The sequence below is a fragment of the Lipotes vexillifer genome, unplaced genomic scaffold (assembly GCF_000442215.2).
Source record: "Lipotes vexillifer unplaced genomic scaffold, Lipotes_vexillifer_v1.1 scaffold982, whole genome shotgun sequence".
NCBI lineage: Eukaryota > Metazoa > Chordata > Mammalia > Artiodactyla > Lipotidae > Lipotes > Lipotes vexillifer.
In genome coordinates, this window is record NW_006789467.1 from 2,593,397 (window position 1) to 2,611,260 (window position 17,864).

The window sequence follows — 17,864 nt, forward strand, 5'->3', positions numbered from 1 at the left end:
AGGTCATGGAAGCAACCTCAATGCCCATCGACAGATCAATGGATAAAGAAGACATGGTACATATATATACGATGGAATATTACTCAGACGTAAAAAGGAACAAGATTGGGTCATTTGTAGAGACGTGGATGGACCTAGAGACTGTCATTCAGAATGAAGTAAGTCAGAAAGAGAGAAACAAATGTCGTATATTAACACATATATGTGGAACCTAGAAAAATGGTACAGATGAACCGGTTTGCAAGGCAGAAATAGAGACACAGATGTAGGGAACAAACGTATGGACACCAAGGGGGGAAAGTGGTGGTGGGGGGTGGTGGTGGTGGGGGGATGAACTGGGAGATTGGGATTGACATGTGTACAATGATGTGTATAAAATGGATGACTAATAAGAACCTGCTTTATATAAAAAAAGTGTAACGTACAATATACCAGATGAAAATTCCATATTGAAATTCTGTCTGAGCTATTTTGTGATTGATTATTCTGATAGTGGTTTAAGCAGCTGTTTCCTAAACTAGCCTAGTGATTGATTCTCACCACCTCGTCCTGTGATGTAGATGTAACGCACTGCAGACAGCCTAACGGACAAGTTCACTCAGTGGTGGATCACACGTTCCTAGAGTGAGTTACACTCTCACTGAGCGGCGGGGAGGGTGCGGCCCCTGCAGCCCGGACCACCACCGGCCCCCTGCCCCGAGGGCTCTCCTTCAGACTTTCCATCTGGCTGAAGTGCCCCAGGCGGGGGTCCGGCAGGGGGTGGGGGTGGGGGTGGGGGGGGCGGTGGTGTGTCTCCCTGCGTCTTCCATCCCCTTCAGAGGGGCAGCTGCTGTGGCTCAGGGTCCTCCTCCAGACGCCCACTCACCAGCCCCAGAGGCTCTCAGGGCTGCAGAGCCGTGAATGCCCAAGGCCTCCTGTCCAGGACAGGAAATGGTCCCCACGTTAAGTTCTGTGGACCCAATCTATTCTCTCAAGTTTAAAAAAGGGAAATTTACTTGCCTTGTGCTACAGAAATAAGAAACTTAGATTTGTCCTTGAAGAGCCATTAACTTGCAACTTGAAGGTCCTATTATGCAGGATAAGTATTGTTATGAGTACTTTCAGGACAGCAGTAAAAAATGCCAGGCGGGTTTTGTAAGATGCAGAACTCTGCAACTGCACCCGAGGAGTGACAGCTGATACTTGCATGAAATTGGCAACTGTCTTCCGGGAAGCCCTAGGATTTACAAGATGCTCTGAGTGAGTGACATGAGTCACAAAACCATGTGTGGACGGCCGCACGGACCATCACAAACCGAGCACGAGACAGGACAGAGAGTGGAGAGGGGAAGGCCGACTCCCGGAGGTCAGGCTTTCAAGTCCCAACAGACGAGGGACAGGGACCCCCCACCCCAGTTCTAGTGCCTCGAACCCCAAGGGGGCTGGGAGACCTCACCTCACCTCTCTGGACTGAGACCTGGAAACCTGGGCGGGGCTGGGCTCTGGAAGGCCACAGGGTGATGCCCCCGGTAGGGGCAGGGTGTCCCATGTCCCGTGAGCAGCAGAGTCGCTGAGAAGGTTCTGGGAACTCAGGTTCACCCAGCACGCTCTCCCCTCCCCCAGCCCAGAGCTCTAGGGGTGGGGGTTCTCCGAGTGTCTCACTACTGGGCGGGCGAGTGCTGGGCTTTGGCTGAAACGGCGAGTTTCACTAATGGTGAGTGGCAATGGTGCATTTGCATATTGTCTTACAATTGTTGGCAGGACTTAAAAATTACTGGTTCATTAATTATTTGGTAGAAGGATGAGTCAGTAGGGAGGATGACGAGGCGGCACGGATCACTCCTCAGTGGCATCCAGCCTGGGGGAGGAGAAAGGAATCTGGGTTACCCGCTGGTTTACAATGCCCCCACCAGCCCTGGAACATGGGCCCGGGATCGGGACCCTGACATGTACCGTCTGCCCTAAGGACCATGTCAACAAGGCCCACAGATCCCTAAGGACTCTTAAGTGTGGGCGGGCTGGGGATGACAGGTCATGCCCTCCCCCAGAGCAGTAGTGAATTTCATCAGTACCCACTGAGGCTTAAAGAAGCACGGCCACAACCTCAGAGTTCAAACGTTGGATTTAATTTTCAAAGGCCCGATGACATCGTTCAATTTGAACCTTTTATTTTCCTCAACTTTTACAAACCCCCCCAAATGCTTTCCATAGCTTATGTTAAGCTTTAGTGGAACTTTACTTTGTGTAAAATGCACAGAGAAAATTCCCCCACTCTGAGGTTCTGACATGTTCCCTTTAGATGGACAGTTTTGCAGCTTTCAGTTTCCCATTTTAAAATGTTCCACATCCATTCTAATTCTAGTAAAGTGAATTACTAAAATCATATCCAAGCGCATAACAAAATACTAAGTGCAAAAAGCAATTTCAGAAAAATGTTTGCAATTACCACCAGTAGATTCCTCAAGTAAATGGACAATTTAGGCTCAGAGTCAGTTGTTTAAAAGGTGATTTGATAAGAAGCGGGTAAAAGCACAGAGAGAAGAGCAGAGAAGCAGCAAAGAGGAGAAAAACCCCCAATCTTTACGCAATCTCACGCTGAATCCAGCTGAATCCAAAACAATCGGGACGACGAACACATGGGATCCCAGTAAGGAGAGCAGAGAGGTGGGACTGGAAGCGGCCTGGACCTCCGGGTGCCCGTGCCCTCGCTCTGTGGGCTCAGAAGAGGCCTTGGCCGAAGCCATAATTAAGTCGATCCCAGAGCCCGGGATCAAAGCCATATTTTCTTGTTCGCAGCCGAATAAACGTTTTTATACACTGCTGCTTCTCTAGACCCTACCAGAGAAAGGCTTGTCTGCCAAACCCTTTCGGGAACTCTGGGCGGGCCACCTGGCCTGCCCTAGCCTGTGGGGCACAGGGCATTGCACCTGGGGGAGCCCTCCTGGGAATATGGGGCACAGTCAGCCTGCACCTCCGAATTTTCCACGAGGCTAAGAAACTCCATCCAGACCAAGAAGATGCCTTGTCAGGCTGGGGACCCACGTCTCGGGGAAAAAAGATAGGCAGATAGTGACCAGAGACCCAAGCGCACCTCCGACCTCAGGAAGAAGCAGAAGAAAAAACCTAGAAAGTTCTACACCCACAAGATGTTTCGATTCACTAAGTCTGCTACATGAATTCTAAAGTCGAAGTTTTTTAAAAAAAACAACGAAACAACTCAAAACCAAAATCAATAGTGACTTGGAGCTTTTTATAAGATTATTCTCAAATTCTGAAACAAAGGAAGGTGACTATGAGTGGGTCAGCAGGCACGTCCTCTGGGACAGCCGAGTGCATGAGACCATCCTTTCCTGGAAGTAATGAATGCTTCACCCAGACCCAGCTAAGCCACGACCTCTAATCTTGAGAGTCCAGCAAGCCGACCTCACCCTTGAAAACCTGTGGCCAAGTTAAGTTTTCACACTCTGACGCTCTAGGCCAAGGTCCAGAATGTCTGGAGACATTCTTTTTCTGATAACGCCTAAGCCTCCAAGTGTAGAAAAACAACCGACTGCAAGAGAACACACCCCAAGCTGGCCCACTTGACAGAAAGGAAAGAAACAGCCCAACCTCCTCTCGACAGACAGGGCTGGGTTCTGGCGTTCCTGGCTCACAGGACGGCACAATCTGTGAGCTGCCAGAAAAATCAACAGGGCCTTTCTCCTCAGCACAGCCTGATTTCCGAGGAAACCCAAACGATCTCAGATGTGACCGGTATGTCCAGTTCCGCCAAAGCTGTGACACCGTAAGGTGAGCCGACCCCCTTTCAACATTTAAACAAAATACAGATATGAACACAGCTGTTCCATTAAATGCTTGAATCTGGCTTCGCCCCAAGGATACGGACCGTCCTTGGACGCTGGCTGTCATGAGGGTCTCTTAGCAAGTCCACGCCCGGAACGGCCAGTCACCAGAGAGAAACGCTACAGGCCAGCTTCCCCCAGCACGGCTGCTTCCCCACCAGCCCCGTCCCCGGTACACTGTCCTCCACCTCCACGCACGCCGGGTTCCTGCACACCCAGGAACCAAACTGACGCTGAGGCACCAACAGCAAGAGGATCAGAGGGTGAGGCGGCTCGGACTTCGGCAGCACACTCGACGGGGCTTTAAACTCAGACCCGAGGCCGCCACACGCCCCCTGTAAGGACTGAGGCCTGTGGGCTGCACGGTCCCTGCCGCCGGAGCACAGAGGCAGCCAGGGATGCCCGGAAAAGCAGGGGCGCCCAGCAGCCTGAAGCTCCCTGACCTCGGTCTTAGGCTCTGGAAGTTAATAGGAGAGAGCTGCTTGAAAGACGGGAGGTGCTCCCGAGATGCAAGAGGTGCACCTGGAGGCGCCGGGCGCCCGAGTCCCGGGGACTCACCTTCACGAGCGCCGCCACCACGACGCCCAGGAGGGCGAGCAGCAGAAGCCCGAGTTTCCCTCTGTTGATCCGTTTCAGGAAGAACAGTTTTGCCCAGTCCACCTTCGACTGGCTATTGGGAGGATACCGGAGTTTGTTGGCGCTTTCTCGCTTCAGGCTTTTTAATAAACAGGGACGCTGATGCGAAAAAGTATCGAAACTGTGTTTTCCGTGATACGCTCCCATCCCACTGGACCCTGAAATAAAGGAACAGACGAGACGGGCTCCGCTGTGGGTGACGGTGCTCCTTCCGAGCACACGGCGCCCCGGCTGCACCCCTCCACCGGTGCACATGGCTCGTTCCAGGACGTCCTCCCAGCGCCCCCCGCACGGCGGGCCCCTCGCACAGGACGCTCTCCGAGAGCAGGGCAGGGACCGGCAGCTCCCGGGGTGCTGGCTGTCACTGATGCCAGGGACCAAGCTCATTCTCAACAGAGCCCCACCTCCTGAGAGGGAGAGGGGGCTGGGCAGGGCCCGAGCGGGACTCCAAGCGGTCTACTCCAAGAGCCGCATGTGCCTGTTCCCGCCGTGGCACGTGCCTGAGTCACTGCTCCCCCAGGCTCCTGGAAGGTGACCAAGGCCAGGACAGCGGGGTCAAGCGGCTGTGTGGCAACAGGCCTCTCAGACCTGTGCTCCGGGACCGTGCTCACTTCTCTGCTCGGTCACGTGAGCCGGGCAGACGAGCATGTGGCACAAGGCACCCGGCGCGCAGCTTACTGGGGCCGCTGGGGCATCACTTAGGTGACAGCTGAAGCTGCAGGGAGACTCTGTGATGTGTATCAAGAGACATGCATTTTAAGGAAAACAATCTAAACGACAAGCCAGAATATTAACACTTTATGCCTCGGAGGTTACTACACTTTCCCTTGTAACTTTCTATAGTGTTTTGTTTGGTTTTGCCCCTTTATCCCCCAAAAGCAAAGGGACGTTCAAGCCCTTGGCTGCTGTCTGCTCCTGGCGCTGTGAGCCCGTCACGTGCTGCCTCATTCGATAAAGGACAGAGGGCATTTATCAGTTCAACTGAGACCTGACTTTTGGCCTAAGAAATGCCCTGAATCTGGGAGAAGATCCATAAACCAGTGAAGCAACGCAATAAAGAACAGTCATTACAGACTCTGGGGATGGAGAGCAGGGGGCGGGACAGAGGTGGGCCCCAGGCAGCGGCTTGCAGGGCCGTTGACCGGGAGGGGGCCTCACCCACGCCTCCGAAGGGCAGGGAGCTGAGCATGAAGTGCATGATGACGTCGTTGCCCGTGACGCCCCCGCTGGACGTCCTGTCGATCATTCGCTTGATGAGCTGAGGACGAGAAGGAACAGAGGCTCTGGGTCAGTTGCCCCTGGCCTGGGACCCACATCCTCCTCGAGGCTGGGAGCAGTGAGCGAGACCCGGACCACCTGAAGAGTTGGGCCCACGCGCCTGGGCACAGCCCAGCGCTGGACCCCCGGGACCACAGCCAGGGCCTTTCTTACCAGGGATGGTTCAGGCTATATTCCAGGTTTTAAAAATTGTTAATATTTCTCTATCTCTGCTTTAAAGGATGGCATGTGATTAACAGGTTATCATTTTGTTTCTAGGAAATGTAAAAAACATTCAAGATTTCAGAGGTAGCATCCTATTTTTGAAGGGAATCGCTGGTTGGCCCAGAACCTGAATGGGCACGATGACACTGGACTGGTAAATGTCACTTCCCCTGGCTGCTGACCCACCAAGTCCTCTGTAGCAAAGGTCACTGCTGACCCTGGGACCGAGCCTGACCTGCCACCCCGTGCCTGGGCCGCAGACCGCAGCTTCCACTCCGTCCACCACTGCCTGTGGTCATTTCAACCGTCAGACCGCTGTGTGCCAGTAACCCATTCCTAGCTGGGCCCCGCACATTCGGTCTTCCTGGACGGTCTGTAGAGATCGGTACCACGCCAGCACCGCCAGCTCTAGAAGCTGCCCCGAGACTCCCTGCGTGGCCCCGGCAGAGGCTCTGCAGAAAACACCTGCCGTGGGAACTCCTTGACCTCACCTGGCTGCACCCTCCCTTCCGAGTTTTCCCCTTTCTTCAGAGGCTCCTGGCCTACTGGCCCACCTTGAGGCCACTGTCCCTTAGCAGCAGCCAGTCACCTCGAGGTGCATACGGACGGGCCGCGTGGAGGGCGGCAGCAGGGCTGCTGGGCCTGGGGTGGCATGTGGTCTGCCGGCCCGGCTGGGACGGCAACACCACTCCAACCACAAAGCCCCGTGGCTGGAGAAAGCCAAGTCCGAGGCTTCCCAAGCACCTCCCTCAGCAGCGCCAGAGACACTGCCCTGCGGGCCGCAGACACTGCGTGGGTAAGAGCCGGGGCTGTACCACAGGACGCCCTACGGATCAACAGCAGAAGCGCTTCTGATGCAGGCACTCAGACGTCTCCCAGTGACGTGGCAGGTGTTTGTGAGTCACCAGGCTTGTGACACTCGCCCCGAAGACTCAGCTCTGACCCCAGGGAGTAAGGGAAGGGTCACAGCCATAACCCCAGGGCCTCGTTACCCAGGACTGGGGGACTCTGGCGTCAGACGAAATAATCAGCATTTGCTTTACAGCAGAGGAGCATGGCTTCTGAGAGCGAGCCGCATGCTGGGAAGTTTACCTTAGTGTTATGAGAAAACACGTAGAAAGCCAGGGGCTTTTCGCGTTCATTTATGAATTGTACGGCTGCTTCTTCATTCTTCACAGGCACTATTGGAAGAATTGGTCCAAAGATTTCCTCTTGCATCACCTTGGTTTCAGGATCCACATCAGTGAGTATCGTTGGGGCTGAAAAATGAAAACGCTCACCTCGCGTCTGGCTCACTGGGCCGCCCACCCATCCCTTCCCCACTCCCGCCCAGGTGTCGTCCACCAAGACAAGTCCCAAGTACGTGGGTGAACCGTGCAAATATTACATCTCCACGCGTGTGCATCAGGGATCCTTGTGCAAACCCAGGGGGAGATACAGGCTTGAGTAAATCCTATGCATGTTTAACCCTGTTCAGCGCCACATTCCTACGTCTTTCTGTGGATAGGCCTTCCTGGGAGCACAGAGGGCCCCTCGGTGGATCAAACCAGTACAGTTTCTTAATAGAAGTGCGTTCCTGCCTGTGATCTCTTTGAGCTTGATTACAACTGCGTCAGGTTCAGAAAACGTAATGAAATGGTGGGATTCCCTAAGCCTTATCTCAGCGTTCCGTCCACTCTGGGGAAAGACACAGACCGGAGGACGACATGTATCCTGAAGAGCTTTGTGGGGTGTCCAGTGTCCACACCAAGAAGTCCCCAAGCCGCAGCGCTCAGGGAGACCCTGCGGACGGGCTGGAGGGTCGACTACAGCAGAAGACACCTGACGGAACAAGCGTGCTCTCTCCTCCACCCACGGTTACGACCAGGTTCTCCTGGAGGCATGGCACAGGACGGCTCTCTCCAGCACGCCCGGGGGTACAGAAGCCGCTGCCTCAGATCCGCCGCACGCGGCTTCCCTGGGCCAGAGAGGTGTCCATCCCCCTCTGCAGAGCCACGCGTTTAGGTGAGGTGACCCTGGACCAGGTCGGGGTAAGCTCCTAACTAGTCTGAGCTAATCACGGCCGACCTTCCCTCTCACCACTGATGGGCGTACAGGCATGCAGTCAACATGCTGGGCCGGCAGGACCCAAAGACGAACCCCCGCAGCTCTGGGGATGTTACGGAGCCGCTGAACTAATAGGCCGAGAGCATACTTTTCTCCGTACTGTTTAAGTCCCGTAAGTTCTGTTTTTGAAAAGTTGGGGTTTTTGGTGATGATGAGAGGAAACAGGTAAACAGATTTGAGGAGTAGCTTTTTCGCCAACTTCATGTGTGATCTTTTTTTTTTTTCTTTAAATAAGTTTGTTTATTTATTTATTTTTGGCTGCATTGGGTCTTTGTTGCTGCACGCGGGCTTTCTCTAGTTGCGGCACGCGGGCTTCTCACTGCGGTGGCTTCTCTTGTTGGGAGCACGGGCTCTGGGCGCGCGGGCTCAGTAGTTGTGGCACATGGCCTTAGTTGCTCCACGGCATGTGGGATCTTCCCGGAACAGGGCTCGAACCCGTGTCCCCTGCATTGGCAGGAGGATTCTTAACCACTGCGCCACCGGGGAAGTCCCCATGCGTGATTCTTCTCTCATCTTAGGTGTTATTTTAGATAAGTGTGTTTAAAATTCATAAGTGATACATACTCGTGTCAAAAAAACAAAGAACACAACAAGAAAGTAAATAGTGAGGTCAAGCATGATAGGTGAAAACATTCTTTCTGGAACAGTACTGCTGTCGGCTAGCTGTGCAATTGTGGTTGAGCTATTTCCTTCTCTGGGCTGTTTTCCCAGCCATAAGCTGGAAATAACTACAGAGTCTGGTTCTGCTTCTCAAGGTTGCCAGGAAGAAAAAGTTAGATAAAATACGTGTGTAAATACAAACAACTAAATAGAGTTACTCAACATACACATACATAAAATCATCTTTAACTCGCTTGTAACAAAGCAGTTTACCAGAAAGCAGTATTTAATAGCTTATTAAACACTCTACACCTAATAGTTTATTCAGTGTCGGTAAAGAGTGTCAATAAAAACTGTTAAGTTGCCCCTCCCTACAGGATGAGATGAGTCTCCATTACCTATGTAGCGTGTGGCCTCATCGGTCTCCCCGCCAAAAGCTATCTTTTGTCCTTCAAGCAAACTTTGTATCCGCTTAAAATGACGAAGATTGATGATCCTTTCATAGTCGGGGGATTCTTTTATATTTTCTCCATAAAATTCCTGTTTAAAACAGTAGTATCTAGTTGTCACCAAAGACCCATATTTTAATTTCTTTAATAATTATAAAATTCACCATGGCCCCAAATCTGGTTTTGTATCCTCACAGAATCCAACCCCCCAGCCCCCAAATCCTTTAACAGTAGTAAGACTAAGCTCTTTGGCAGGTCAAGGACAGGAGTTAAAGCACACACACAAGTCTCCCATTTTCCACGGTTTCGGGAGTTGGCATGGGTCCCTCCTGGGGGTGGGTCTTGCCCCGTGTCAGGGCCACACGTGCGCTTGCCTATCAGCTCTGGCTGCTGTCCTGTGAGGAGCTGGGTGGTGGTGGCAAAGGCCCTGTGACCTGCAAAGCCTAAAACACTGACCGCGTGTGTTTTTCCCCTTTTGCAGAAAGGGTTTGCTGAGCTTTGTGCGATTTCCTCATGTTAGGTCTTCTCTGGACTGGAACTTCTACCAGTCACAGATAACCGTGAAACCACTCAAAAGATCAAAACACAGTCTTGGTAAATCAGCCAGAGTAAGAGAGCCTCAGAAGCCAAGCAGTCAGCCCCGCGGGAGCTCTCAATCTACTCTCCAGCGACACTGAGCTCGGTCCACCCCCCGCACCTGCCTCGAACCCAGGAGGAAGGAAGCTCCCGGGCAGCGTGTTGCAATGCGTGTTCTTGGGCCCCAACACCAGAGCCACAGGAGTGGTTTTCAGTGCTGGACGCACCTCATCATCACCTGGAGACCCCAGCCCTGCTGGACCACCGTCTTTGGAGGGGGGGACTGGGGGCTTTTCTAAAACGGCTCCCAGTGACCCCCAGTGGAGAGCCACGGCGACGAGAGAACACACGCCTCATGGAAACCCAGTTCCTCACCACACTCACCCGAGCACGTCCCCAGCAGCCCCAGTGTCTTCCGAGAGCCGGGCCAAGCTCCCCTTTCACGCTCTCCTTGTCCGGCCCCATCGCAGTCCCGCCACTAACGTCCAACTTCCACGTCACCTTGCTGCTCACCTACGTCACTCCTGGGTGTTCCGGAGCCTTCCTTTCAGGGCTCGGTCAGTACCCGGCGAGTGAGCAACGGTTGTTTCAATAATTTCTCCACCCAGGGGGCTCCCACCGCTGAACTATCACAGCTTCATCCCTTCCTTTCTTCCAGTCCCAGTCCTACGTTCCTTCTGGCTCAGCTCAGGACACCACCGTGTAGCCTTCCTTGGTCCCCTCTCTAGAGATGGCCATTTGAAATGCCCTCAAAGACTGATGGCCACGTCAAGAGTGCACGTTCCTCAAAACTGCTGGCTTCTCTAAACCGCCGGCACAGCCGAGCACCGATAACCTTGATCGCTGCAGCCGCGGTAAGGGCCTTGGCCACACCGCAGAGGCCACGCGACGTTCTCCCCAGACCACACAATAGCTACTGAGCTTTTTTTTTTAAGGCCCGTTCTACACCTAACCAGTTGTGCCATTAACAAATCAACTAGACAGTGTCAGCGTGTATAACACCAATCTCACCCTGCTACCACGTTCTACGAGAGCGCTTTGCATCAGCCAGGAAATTAGTTCAGTCACGTGCTCCTGGAATGTTCCCGGGAGGGGGTGGGGCGATGCCCCCTGCAAACATCTGATTTCACTCTGTATCCCAGTGAGACCAGTGGACCCAGAGGTGGGAAAAACGAACCTTCACGGCCTCCTTCACCTTCCGCACGATCAGGTCCTGGAGGGACGGCTCGCAGAGCACATAATCGGGGGCGATGCAGGTCTGGCCGCAGTTCATGTACTTGCCCCAGGCGATGCGTCTGGGAAAAGCACGAGCAGCCAGAGTTCAGTTCCCACGCACCTGTCACGCACTTCGGCGCTGTCTGAATGTTTTTCAGCTAGCTGTCAAGATTACTAGTACATAAACGTATTTGGTAATCTTGATAAAAAAAATGTTTTGAAAACTCATCTCTAAATCAGTTGGTTGGAACTGAGGACGCATTTTCAATTGGCGTAGACTATTCTACAAAGCAGGGGAAGCCTCCTGCCAGTTCATGAGAAACATTACTTTATACGCAGGGAAGCCACTGCCTGCGGCAGGAAAAGAGAAAAAACAGCCTCCTGACACCCTCTTCCCACCCCGGCCAAGAGGACATCTGGGAGGACAGGGGTTCCACAGACAGCACGGCTCCCGCTGTGGCTTGGTCCTGCTGCAAGATGCCAGGTACAAGCAGGACCAGAAGCCCTCCCCGATCTGGGACGCTGTGCCCGGACTCAGACAGAAACCCACGAACCGGGGTCCCCTGTTCCAGCAAGTAGACGTCTACTTACAGAGCCAACCCGGAGCCCGGCCAACGCCCCCCGCTCCCCTTGTCTGAAGAGAGGGAGAGCCACGCCATGCCAGCACAGTCAGCTGTGGGTTTGGGCACTTCCTGTTAGCTGAACTGATTTAGCGAAGACATCCCGAAACCTTGCATCTTCTAGTTCTCAGATGCAAGATGCTATTATTCTCAGTTAAAAGATGAGAATTATTGGTTTTATCAATAAAGGAACTCAGTTAAGAGATCAGCATAATGCCCTTTCTTTGGAAATTTAAAGAGTTTATTAGGCACACAGGATCCTTGGCATTATCTACTTTCTGGATCAGCTATCAGTAGAACAGTAAAACTTCTTGTCAGGTCTATTATCTAGAGAACAGAAATAGCTTTTCCTCATCCTGAGGGCAACCGTGTGATGTCACAACCTCGTGTTCATCTCCTCCGGCTGTGGCATGGTTTGTGAAAGAGTTCTGGTCCCTGTGAGGACATCAATGGCAATGCCCAGTGAGGAGGTACAGGGCAGGCGAGCCTGCTGGGGGAGTCCAGATAACCGGTCTCACCTGCAGGCGACATCCAGGTCACAGTCTTTGTCAACGTAACAAGGACTCTTCCCTCCCAGTTCAAGGGTCACGGGGGTCAGATGCTTGGCAGCGGCTTCCATGACAATTTTTCCAACAGTGGTGTTTCCCGTATAGAGAATGTGGTCAAATCGCTGCTTCAGAAGCTCCGTGGTTTCCTCGATGCCACCATTAACAACCGCGTACAGGTCCTTAAAGAAAGACAAACACTCGCATCACCAAAGGAATCCTATTGTCTGACGTAAACATGTAACATTCAGTGAAACCAGGAAAAGGTAAAGACTGGCCCCGGGAAACCACAAGACGGGGGCTGGGCGAGGGGAGGGTTGTGGGAACATGGCCGCTGTCGGTGACCACAGGACAGGCCCCAGGCGCGTCCACCCGGACGTCCTCTCTGCATATGGCTCAGCGTGGGGCTCAGGCCATGGGGGGAACCGAGTAAACTGCTGCCCGAACGTGTGCCAAGGCCGGCAGGGGAGCGCTTCCAGGGGCAGGTCCGGGCTGCACCTGCGCCCCGTCATCCTCTAGCTCACGTGCCTGCTGGCGGCCGCCCGATGCCTCTGAGCCTCAGCCTCCTCCTGTGATGCGGGGACGTCACAGCGCTTTGCACTGAACCCTCATGTGCACCGTGCGACCGTCTGCAGCTATCGCACGAGAGAGGATAGTCACGGTGTGAAGAGCAGCGGCGGGACACCAAGTACGAGCCGGCTGGTGGTCCTCGCGTTTCCCCTCCATCTCTACTCACAGCTCAACGGCCCGACAGGTGTTTCAAGCCTTAGCTTGCCTCCGCCTGAATCCACAGAACCTGTGTGGTTGATCCCCAACAAGCCGAGGGAGGCAGGGCCGCAATGACGACCCCCATCCGGGCAGAGTGAGCCAGTGAAGCATCTGCCCTACCTCACTGCCTTCACCGCCCTTCTGCACCGGGTACCCCAGGCCCTGGGACAACACTGCTCCCTGGCCGCCGTGGCAGGGATGAGCCAGCACGGGGAGCGCGGCTCCTCCAAGAGCTGGAGTTGGCCTGTAGACCGCTGTCAGAAAATGTGGCCGACTACAGGTGTGATGCCGCACAGCTGCGTCTCCCTGGCGCGCACCGAGGCCTCCTCCATGCAGAGCTCGCGGCCCCAGTTCACGTGGCGCCACTGTCTCCTCCACGGGGGGCACCAGACCTCTGCTTCGGAGATCGTCTTTTCTCCACCGCTTCCGACACTCTTTTTTTTAAAGACTTTTTTTTTTTTTGATGTGGACCATTTACAAAGTCTGTATTGAATTTGTTATAATACTGCTTCTGTTTTTTGTTTTGGTTTTTTGACCGCAAGGCACGCGGGATCCCAGCTCCCCGACCAGGGGTCGGACCCGCACCCCCTGCATTGGAAGGCGAAGTCTTAACCACTGGACCACCAGGGAAGTCCCAGCTTCCGATACTCTTAAATGCCAGCACTGTAACTCTGAGTGAGGGTCCACACTCTGGGTCAGGAGACCTTTTTCTTTCTGTAGTTTTCGGGCCACAAACATGCCCGTTTAAATGCAGACGTGTGCTCATGTAACTGTACCTCGTGAAGAGCGCCCAGCACGGTACCAGCCCCTCATTAAATAACTCACTAAAAGGACACACCTAAAATCACGTCAGATCAAAGGTTAATTTGAAACGCCAAATGGCAGCGGAGGCTTTGTTAATAGCAGGGGTTCCGATAAAGCCATGGGCCTGACCAAACTGTGTACTACAATAGCTGAACTATTCCAGTTTTTCTGGAACTGAACTTCTCTTGTTAAGCCAGACGTGGGAGGCTGAGGGAAAATGAGTGTGGAGGCCTGACCACCAATGACGCAAGCCAGCATGAAGAGCAGAGTGTGTTCCCCATGACAGACAGATGTGCCAGCCAGACAGACAGACGTGCCAGAGAGGGGGCAAGGCCCTCTTACCTGGTCTAAGTACTGAGGGAGGAGCGTAGCCAAGACCTTGGCTGTATTTTCACTTACTTCAGAAGGCTTGATAATCACAGCATTTCCTAAACAAAGCAAAAAGCAGGACAATGTCTAGTACTTGAGCGATTCTAACATCCACGAGACGGTGCTCCTGTGGGGAGCACAGGCTAAGGGTTAATTCCTCTGGTTATTTCTGGCTCTGCGTTCTGTCTTCCTCACCACAGGCGTGAGTGCTTGCCCCACTGCCTCTTTCCCAAAGGCTAACTCCTCAGTGCTCACCATGTAGGCCCTTGACGGGAGGCCCCAGCCAGGCTCCCCTAGGCCTCTGGCCTTCTCTCACTGTTCTCACTCCCATCCTTGGATTTTCCTCTTGCCCTGGGATTATCGCACAAACAAGCTTTGCCAACATAAAGCTGTTGGTCTGGATCCTGGTTAACTGAGAAATGAATCCCTTGGCATTTGCTGTAGACCCAAGCAAGCATTCCTCCCAGAGCCCTTATTTGAATGAAGAAAGGGGTCAGACAGAATCAACTGGTTCATCCAAAGCCAGAGGTGGCAACTGAAACCACATGACGCTATGGACGTGTGACTCCAAACCTGGGCCTGTGGACTCGTGCGTGTCTCTACACCCTTGCAGGTCCATTCTCCAGGGCCCCAAAAAGCAGTCACCCCACAGATCTCTGGAGCCCACTGAACAGGTAATAATAACGTTTATGAATTCTCAATACACTGCTGGTGTAAACCAAGGCGAGCCACGACAGCAAATGCATTTAACTAACCACTATCCTTAATGTACAACCAGCAGAGAATACGCCTCTTGAAGACAGCGTAAGGACGGAAGCTGACACCAGACCTGCAGCGATGGCTCCTATCAGAGGCTGGATGGTGAGGACAAAGGGGTAGTTCCAAGCTCCGATAATCAGCACGACTCCCAGGGGCTCTGGCTGGACGTAGGCCTCGTCCAGCATGGTGAGCAGGTTCTTCTGAGCTGGTTTAGCAGCAGCCCATTCATGAAGCTTCTCCAGCGCGAGATCAATTTCCCCAAGCACAGTGATGACTTCTTGACTGTATGCGTTGAATTCACTCTGTTACAAGAAGGTCACAGTTAACCTTTGTGGGTATGACACACTTGGCCCTGAATGTCAGAAGCATCGGGCCAGGGAATTCCCTGACGGTCCAGTAGTTAGGGTTCTGTGCTTCCACTGCAGGGGACACAGGTTTGATCCCTGGTCGGGGAACTAAGCCCTACGGCAATGCAAAAAAAAAAAGGCAAACATGTCAGACTAGCTGGTTTGCCATGCAGATTCCTGTGTGTCCTCCAAGCCCACAGTAAGGACTTGCTAATTCCCTTCTTAATATATACGATCCCTTTAAATCCTTCTTTACTGATCCAAGCCATTTAAAGTCAGGCTTAAACGTTAACTCTTTCACGAAAACTTCCCTAATTAATAATGGTGTGCCTTGATCACACTTTATAAGCCATAGTCATTATGCTTTCCCCTATATCTTAACATTTCAGCCTTAATACACTGGCTTAAAACTATAGCCCCACTTTATCTGTGCCTGTTCTGTTTCCCAACCAAACTTAAAGCCCTCAAGGGCAAGGAATTGATTGTACCTCTTTAGTAATCCTATATATACACCCTCAGAAACGCTTGTAGGTGAATGAATCAGACTTTTTTGGGCATCTTACTTAAATCCACCTTGACTATTTGACATCACAGTTCCTCTCCACCAAAAGTGCTATACAGGAAGTTTTAGAGTTCCTGTTGACTACTGATGTTACTACCCCTCAAAATAATCTTCAGGGGGAGGGGCTGAAGGAGCCTAGCAAAGCCAGAGGAAGGCCTTGTTACCCCTAAAATGAAGAGAAAAATTAAAAACAAAATGGTAACAACAGTGTTATAAAACATAGGGGACCATTTTTAAACCCGAAACACTCCCCCAAGGCCTTGCTACTCAAAGCGTGGTTCCAAAACAGGGCACCTTGGTACATCACCTGGGAGTTTCTTACAAAAACTCGGGCTCTCAGACCCCCTCCCCCCAGACCCAGTGAAGCATCGTTTGCATCGTAACAAGGTCTCCGGGTGACTCGCGGGTGCACAGATCTGACACCTAACATCATCGAGGGAAATCTGAGCGCAACGACGACAAGCAAAACCCTGTGTCTGCATAAGAAACTGCAAAGTTAAAAGACAAGAACCCGACTCGGGGGAAGAGGCCTGCAATACACGAAGCGGACGAATGACCCAAATCCAGGGGAAGGGGAAGGGAAAGGGCCACAGCTGCCCGCGGAAAAGGGGCAGGGCGTGGAGCGCAGGTCCCGGGGGCGCACCTTGCTCAGGTCGGCGGCGATGGCCGACAGGATGTCCCTCTCGCGCTCCTGCACCATCGCGCGCAGGGCCTCGAGCTGCCGCCGCCGGAACGTCAGGGGGCGCGAGCGGCCGGACCCGAACGCCGCGCGAACCCGCTGCACCTCGCGCTCCATGGCCAGTCCTGCGGGGACAGGGGAGATCGGGCGCCGTGGGGGGTGAGCGGGCCGGACGCGGGGCCGCCGGGCGGTGCCTCTCCATCCCCGCCCCCCGTCCCCGGGCCCAGCGACCCCGGCCGCACCTCCGTCCCCCCGGCGCGCTAGCTCCGCTGCCGCTAACTGCTCCGCCACCGCCCTGCGACCCGGGTCGGCCCCAAGGCGCGCGCCGATTGGCCGGCGTGGCCCACGTGACCTCCGCAGGCCGGACGCCGCGCGGGCCCCGCCCCCAGGAGTCGGCAGGCGAGGGGGTGAGGACGGCTGGGCTGGACCGGCCTGGGGCCGGGGCCCGCGGTCCCGCGGTCACGACCCCACCGACCGGGCCCCGCGCCCAGCGGCTCAGGAGGCGTCGCCCTTCCGCCACGGTGCCCCTCGGCCCGCCCGGCACGCTCCCCGGTCCAGTAGTTAGGGTTCTGTGCTTCCACTGCAGGGGACACAGGTTTGATCCCTGGTCGGGGAACTAAGCCCTACGGCAATGCAAAAAAAAAAAGGCAAACATGTCAGACTAGCTGGTTTGCCATGCAGATTCCTGTGTGTCCTCCAAGCCCACAGTAAGGACTTGCTAATTCCCTTCTTAATATATACGATCCCTTTAAATCCTTCTTTACTGATCCAAGCCATTTAAAGTCAGGCTTAAACGTTAACTCTTTCACGAAAACTTCCCTAATTAATAATGGTGTGCCTTGATCACACTTTATAAGCCATAGTCATTATGCTTTCCCCTATATCTTAACATTTCAGCCTTAATACACTGGCTTAAAACTATAGCCCCACTTTATCTGTGCCTGTTCTGTTTCCCAACCAAACTTAAAGCCCTCAAGGGCAAGGAATTGATTGTACCTCTTTAGTAATCCTATATATACACCCTCAGAAACGCTTGTAGGTGAATGAATCAGACTTTTTTGGGCATCTTACTTAAATCCACCTTGACTATTTGACATCACAGTTCCTCTCCACCAAAAGTGCTATACAGGAAGTTTTAGAGTTCCTGTTGACTACTGATGTTACTACCCCTCAAAATAATCTTCAGGGGGAGGGGCTGAAGGAGCCTAGCAAAGCCAGAGGAAGGCCTTGTTACCCCTAAAATGAAGAGAAAAATTAAAAACAAAATGGTAACAACAGTGTTATAAAACATAGGGGACCATTTTTAAACCCGAAACACTCCCCCAAGGCCTTGCTACTCAAAGCGTGGTTCCAAAACAGGGCACCTTGGTACATCACCTGGGAGTTTCTTACAAAAACTCGGGCTCTCAGACCCCCTCCCCCCAGACCCAGTGAAGCATCGTTTGCATCGTAACAAGGTCTCCGGGTGACTCGCGGGTGCACAGATCTGACACCTAACATCATCGAGGGAAATCTGAGCGCAACGA

The 17,864-nt window shown here is 53.3% G+C and overlaps 1 protein-coding gene across 1 annotated transcript; it reads right to left on the bottom strand.

Moving 5' to 3' along the window:
- Nucleotides 1-1,815: 1,815 nt before the first annotated feature.
- On the bottom strand, nucleotides 1,816-16,455 carry ALDH3A2 (aldehyde dehydrogenase 3 family member A2). Its single transcript, XM_007462679.1, has 12 exons — nucleotides 16,303-16,455; nucleotides 14,821-15,052; nucleotides 13,965-14,050; nucleotides 12,024-12,232; nucleotides 10,848-10,965; nucleotides 9,044-9,185; nucleotides 7,032-7,198; nucleotides 5,616-5,715; nucleotides 4,380-4,615; nucleotides 3,998-4,054; nucleotides 3,589-3,692; nucleotides 1,816-1,837 (listed from the first exon to the last, which is right to left on the bottom strand). The coding sequence occupies exons 1-12, from the start codon at nucleotides 16,453-16,455 to the stop codon at nucleotides 1,816-1,818; spliced, it is 1,626 nt and encodes a 541-aa protein (XP_007462741.1).
- Between the last annotated feature and the right edge of the window lie 1,409 nt (nucleotides 16,456-17,864).

What these genes read in the sequence shown, in the direction of transcription:
- ALDH3A2 (XM_007462679.1), bottom strand. Translation starts at nt 16,455, where the DNA reads ATGGAGCGCGAGGTGCAGCGGGTTCGCGCGGCGTTCGGGTCCGGCCGC. An exon ending in AGGTGAAGGAGGCCGTGAAG is followed by an intron (nt 9,186 to 10,847) that starts GTTCGTTTTTCC and finishes TGTTTTAAACAG; the next exon opens with GAATTTTATGGAGAAAATAT. An exon ending in TGTTTTCTCATAACACTAAG is followed by an intron (nt 5,716 to 7,031) that starts GTAAACTTCCCA and finishes TCTCGTCCTCAG; the next exon opens with CTCATCAAGCGAATGATCGA.